The following is a 6,083-nucleotide window of genomic DNA, read 5'->3' on the forward strand; positions in this document are numbered from 1 at the left end:
ATGAAAGTTTGGGTCTTTCATAAATACGAAAGTTGAGGTCTTTCATCCGACGAAGTCGATTATTGATTTTGATGATAATTATTATTTAAAAGGAATACAATAATTAACTACAAGTGTAAAGATAATCATTTGACAACGCATCCAAAGTTCCAAACACACCTATGACTCCGCTGTTTTCAAACCGATCGAATTAGGTTACGTTTGTGAATCTTTGAAGTTAGGTTTAATCGCAATTGACCAAAACCAAGAAATCAGATAGCGACGGAGACGTGGGTGTTAAAAAGGCCTTATCCACGCTGTCACGTCAGCAGCATATACTCGGTATTCTACTTATCCCCGCCCACAGTTTTCTCGGTTCCACCTTCTTTCTCCCATCGTCCTTCGTCCCCCTTCGGTGTTTCCAACCAATATTTTTCCTAATCCATTTCTTGATTTCCTCTCATCAATGCTTAATCCTAATCCCTTAAAACCCACTCAACAACTCGATGAATCGGTCTCTTTATTCTCTTCTTGACCCATCGAAACCGTTTATTCCATCGTTTCCAGATCCTAGTGCACAATTTTAGCCTAGTTTCTCGTTTGGGTTCTTTCAAATTGACGAGTTTTGATACGAAATCGTATCTTTTGGTGAATGTACGAGGCTTCGAAATCGAATCTCAGATTGTGGTGTATTGATTGATAACCTAATATTTTGGTGAATTCAAGTGTGTTCTTTTCTGATCGGTGGGTCTGCTTTTAAGTTGAATTAAATTCATAAAAACTGAATCTTGACAAAATTTCAAGGGTTTCTTGGTTTGATTTCAAGTTTTGAGTATGGTGGCTATTAAAATTGGGATGCTTCACTATGTGTTGGACCATGTGTATGGTGCATTCATGCACAGAACAAAGCTAAGCACACCGTTCTTTTCAAGAGGATGGGGTGGCACAAAGCTTGATCTTTTAGAACGAATGATTCGACAGATTTTCCCAGTAGTCGAAGGCCAAAATTGGCCTCCAAGATTGATTCAACCCGTCTGGAAAACAGTTTGGGAAACCAAAAGTGCTTGTTTGAAAGAAGGTGTTTTCAGGACCCCTTGTGATGAACAACTTATCAATGCATTGCCTCCTGAGAGTCACATTGCAAGAGTTGCTTTTCTTGCCCCAAAATTTGTCCCACCTCACAAAATGGCTTGTGTTGTTCATCTTGCAGGTATACACCATTAAAACATAAAATTTACTGTTTCCGATATGATGATTGGATTTGAAATTCTTTGATTATGAACTTTAGGTACTGGGGACCATAGTTTTGAGCGAAGGTTGCGACTTGGTGGGCCACTTTTGAAGGAAAATATAGCAACAATGGTTCTTGAGAGGTAATAACCAATTCGATTATTGATTTTAGTTTCCCACATCTTATCTTTTATTCTTTTTAAAATTTGTGTAGCCCTTTTTATGGACAAAGGCGCCCATTTCTACAAAGCGGGTCAAAATTGTTATGTGTGAGTGATTTGCTGTTATTAGGAAGAGCTACCATTGAAGAAGCACGCAGTCTCCTACATTGGTTGGATTCTGAAGCGGGTTTTGGTAAAATGGGCGTTTGTGGTCTAAGCATGGGTAACTTTTCAACCCGAATACTATCTTTTAAGGGCAAACGAGTCAAATCACTTTGTTTTTATGCAAAAATTAGGGCAAAAGGACAAAACCTGATTTGAAAACGATACAGTAGCGAAATGCATAAGCTCTGAAATTTCTTCTACATAGATATCAAGAAATGTAAAGCTTTCAAGGTCTTTTAGGGTTTGTTTATGGTGTTTAGGTGGAGTACACGCTGCCATGGTTGGATCATTACATCCTACACCTATTGCTACATTTCCATTTCTATCCCCGCATTCTGCTGTTGTCGCATTTTGTGAAGGAGTATTAAAGCACGCGACAGCTTGGGAGGCACTAAGAGATGATCTTTCAGTGCATAATGCTGGTATGACACTTGATGAAGTAAGAGAGCGGATGAGAAACGTATTGTCTCTCACAGATGTCACACGTTTCCCCATACCCAAAAACCCTGACGCTGTTATTCTCGTTGCAGCAACTGTAAGTACCCAATCGCCCCTGACTTGAACCCTAATATGTTTTATCAGTGTAAATTCAAATTTTGGTGTTGGTGTTTGTTAGGATGATGGATACATACCCAAACACTCGGTGTTGGAGGTGCAAAGAGCTTGGCCAGGATCTGAAGTGAGATGGGTGACAGGTGGACATGTGTCATCGTTCATTCTTCACAATGGGGAGTTCAGAAGAGCCATTAGAGATGGGTTAAACAGATTACAGTGGAAGGAGTCTCCTTTATGATATTGTCAAGTGTGAAGTATCGATCATGAAAAGACAAAGAAGATACTAACCTGTACATTGTTGATACAAAACAGGAAGGAATAGATTTGTCTTGTACATTGTTGTGCTGAGTGGTTTGATTTTACCAATTTGATTTTAAATGGTTTAGTCTTTGTAACTTTTGTAATTCATATATTAATTTGGTTTTGTTTTGATCAAATTAACTAGGATATTGCTGAAATTAAAGATCAAATGACGAATAAAATATGGATTTTTGCAGTTCCTGTTAATTATCTGTTTCAGGCAACTTGGATCAAAAGCATAATTTAGTCTTATAATTATGATTGTAGGACTATGAATTTATTATTGATTTGTATATTTATCCTTTTATTTTCATCGTGAATTTGTGAGTAGCGAAGCCACTTAACTATTATTTTGACACTATTTAGCCTATTTTTGGTCATAAAGTGATCAGAGTTATACAAAACTATTACTTACCCTCAAACTTAAAAGGATATTGGTGGTGAAATGAGGAAGTTCAAAATTCAAGTTAAAGTAACACAAATGTGTTATAAGGGCATTCTTCTGTAATGAATGTTGAAAAAGAGCTAGGACGAATAAACGATGCAAGGAGGCCAAAAAAGATGCAAAAAGTGGTGCCCAAAGTGAAGTATATGTCATACGAAGAGATGTGTATGAGGTTGGATATTAAAGGATGGGAGAATGAAATTTACAAGTTATCAAAGTCTAGATAGAGAAGAAAAAAGGGACATGAAATATCAGTTATATTATGGAAGAGTGGTCGAATTCTAGTAAAATATGTTAATCTTAAGGGGAGGAGTAGTTACTTTTCATTCTTTATTTAACGAGACAACATTGTTTAAGATGGAGAGAATGGAGAGGGCATTGAAGGGCGAACAACATACATACAATGATTGCTTATGCCCGGATATTAAAAGTGAGAAAGTGAAATAGGGCTTATACAAAGTTGAACACCAAGACCACATCCCTCTTAATGTATGGCATTGCCTTGAGTAATTGGAATTGTGACTACATGCAAACCTTTTTCAACTCTATTTAAAAGCATGCCTAGGCATCAGGGAGTGGATATCAATTGTGATATCGATTTGTAAGAACGAAGGTGACACCTATAGTTATGGCAACAATCAAGGTATAAGCTTCTTAGTCATACCATGAAACTATATGAAGAGAGTGTGTGAAGGCAGGTTGCAATGTGAAATATTTGTAACCAAAACTAAATACGTGGGAGGTCAATGAATAAGGCGATCCACCTTCTCAGACGCCTTTGTCTTTCCTCCTCATGTGCCTTATAGAGAAAATATAGAAAAAATATGTAAAGATCTACACATGTTGTTTCCTGAACTTGATAAAACATATGATAATATATACAATGAGATGATTTTGAGGAACCTGGAAGACAGATTTACGTCCGAACGAGAAATAACATGGAAGATAGATTTATATCCCAAGATGATTTGGTGGAACATGGTCCTGGTCCTATGGGAATATGTCGGGCTATCCACAATATGTATTGACATTCAGAAACTTATGTCCGAAGGACGGTGGGCGACTAAGAATCTTTTCTAGAGAGGAAAAAGGATCCATCATGAATCTTCCTTACATTTTCGTTGACTATCAATGAGGTTTTTCATGACATCTCGAAATTAGTGACATGGTGTATGCTTAGGCTAGGAGGTAGAGACAATGATAATACTAAATCTTCGGTTGTATATTAGGACAACTTTGATGAAAAATGTTATAGATTAATACCAACAAGATTAAATAACTTTGTTGCAATTTTAGCAAAGAGTGTGAGCGTAATAGCGCAAGACTACAATGAGGCTCAAGTAATACGCTCAAAGAGATCCACAAGAAATGGGATTTAGAGGACGATGTTACACACTACATAAAGGTGAGATGGTTAACGTGGAGGTTGCCACATAAGTTTATTGAAATTGAAGGGAAATTTGTATAAGGTTGCATAAGCCTAGCTATGTTCTAGGGATCAATATGTTAGCCAAAAAAGAAGAAGCATGAGTGGAAGTAGTAAGTTGTGCAATGAGGATGCTATGATGGACAAGTAATAGAATAATATTACACATGATAACTTTCATTAATCAGAAATATGTTGGAAATAGCGCTTATCACTGGAAAAAAAAATAAGGAATGAAGATTAATGTGGTTGATGCATATACAGAGGATGCAAAAGTAGTAGACAACTATGGTAAATAGGGTGAAGACTTTCATCATCATTTCAGAGAAGAAGAGAGGTGACGATGAGGAGGTGTGAAAATAACTTAAGGTTAGACTTGAAAGAGTCGACACTTTCCGAGAAACTTAACCTTAGGTATGAACAGTGTTGTAAAACTCGCCGAGTTAGCCGATTACTCAGCTGAGTACTCCCTACTTGGCCCTTACTCATGCGAGTTATAAAATCTGAGGACTCCCCAATCGGCCCCTTACTGAAGCAAGCAATGTTGTAAAACCCGGCAAACTCGGTGATTAATATGTATAATATATTTAATGATTTATTATTTAACACACATATGTGGTTATTACTATATATATATATATATATATATATATATATATATATATATATATATATATATATATATATATAAAATTTTCAGTAATTATTTTTTAAAGTGAGACAATTGTGTGTTTTTCAGTTTTTGTGTATTCACATGTATTTAATTTTGTTATATATTTCAATCAAATTATGATTTTGACATATATAATTTCCCTAAAAGTAATTCTATATGAACTATAGAATCCAAGTAGTTCCAAAGTATTTGCTATTCGGCAATCGATCAAATAGGTACCGCGTAACGAGTTCTAGAACCTTGGATATAAAGTAGTTTTCGATATAAAGTAGTGAAAACTTTATGATACTTAGAATAGTAAATATCTTAGTTTCCATATTTTAGTTTGTTATCTTTTTGAGCTTATCATTATGTTATTTATTATCATAATTATTCCACTTTAAGAGCTATTGTTTGTATCATTCTATTCAATCGCCCCTTAACTTTTTTTTATTTGTTGTCGTTTGGTTTTCTCTTCTTCAATTTAATGGTCTTCTTTGGAAGCACTATCTCTAAAGTAAAGATACGAATGAGTGAAAGAGTTTGACACTTCCCAAAAGATAACTTAAGCTATGAAGGGGTGAAGGGTTAAAATTAAGATAGTTGAGTAATTTTTCTAATCCCTACTTTGTTTGAGCTTACTAATATATTTTTGATTGTCTTATTTATTCTATTTTTTTATATTCATATCTACTGTTTGTATCATTTTATTAGACCAACCCCCACCCACACACTCATCTTTTCTTATTCAGTATTTTTTGGTTCTCTCTTCATGTTAGTGATCTTCAATGAAAATATTCTATCTACCCTTGGGTAATTGTTACATCTAATATCCTCATTGCCTTATTGTATATAAGATTTGAATATTGTTGTTGATGCATCTTTGTTTTCCAAAACCAGCTGAGCTATGGCCTATATGTCATGGTGCAAGATTATATTTATATTTTATTACCTTTTTCTAGTGAAACTGGCTTTCAACCGCTTCAACACACTTATTATACATATGAAGATTAAAAAGATCCTGAAGTTTGTATGTTTCGACCAAAAGTTTACAAAGCTGGGTTGTTGATGAACGAAAAAATCACAAACAATAAACTATGATCAACATCTTTTACAATTACAATGATGGTTTTGAAACACATTATAAAGATCTAATTTAACCTTTCATAT

General features: G+C 35.1%; 1 protein-coding gene across 1 annotated transcript; it reads left to right on the top strand.

Moving 5' to 3' along the window:
* The first annotated feature begins 314 nt into the window (after positions 1 to 314).
* LOC145012302 (alpha/beta hydrolase family protein) lies at positions 315 to 2,597 on the top strand. The gene is made up of 5 exons (XM_078971094.1): positions 315 to 1,189; positions 1,268 to 1,352; positions 1,424 to 1,593; positions 1,796 to 2,070; positions 2,152 to 2,597. Exons 1-5 carry the CDS (start codon positions 814 to 816, stop codon positions 2,326 to 2,328), a joined length of 1,083 nt encoding a protein of 360 aa, XP_078827220.1. The 5' UTR covers positions 315 to 813; the 3' UTR covers positions 2,329 to 2,597.
* Positions 2,598 to 6,083: the final 3,486 nt, after the last annotated feature.

Source organism: Lactuca saligna, chromosome 8, assembly GCF_052625555.1.
Source record: "Lactuca saligna cultivar CGN05327 chromosome 8, ASM5262555v1, whole genome shotgun sequence".
In the NCBI taxonomy this organism is placed as follows: Eukaryota; Viridiplantae; Streptophyta; class Magnoliopsida; order Asterales; family Asteraceae; genus Lactuca; species Lactuca saligna.

Bases quoted from the DNA above. Each gene is read 5' to 3' on its own strand.
- LOC145012302 (XM_078971094.1), top strand. From the start codon at position 814: ATGGTGGCTATTAAAATTGGGATGCTTCACTATGTGTTGGACCATGTG. The intron at 1,190-1,267 runs GTATACACCATT...TATGAACTTTAG, and splicing joins TTGTGTTGTTCATCTTGCAG to GTACTGGGGACCATAGTTTT. The intron at 1,353-1,423 runs GTAATAACCAAT...AAATTTGTGTAG, and splicing joins GCAACAATGGTTCTTGAGAG to CCCTTTTTATGGACAAAGGC.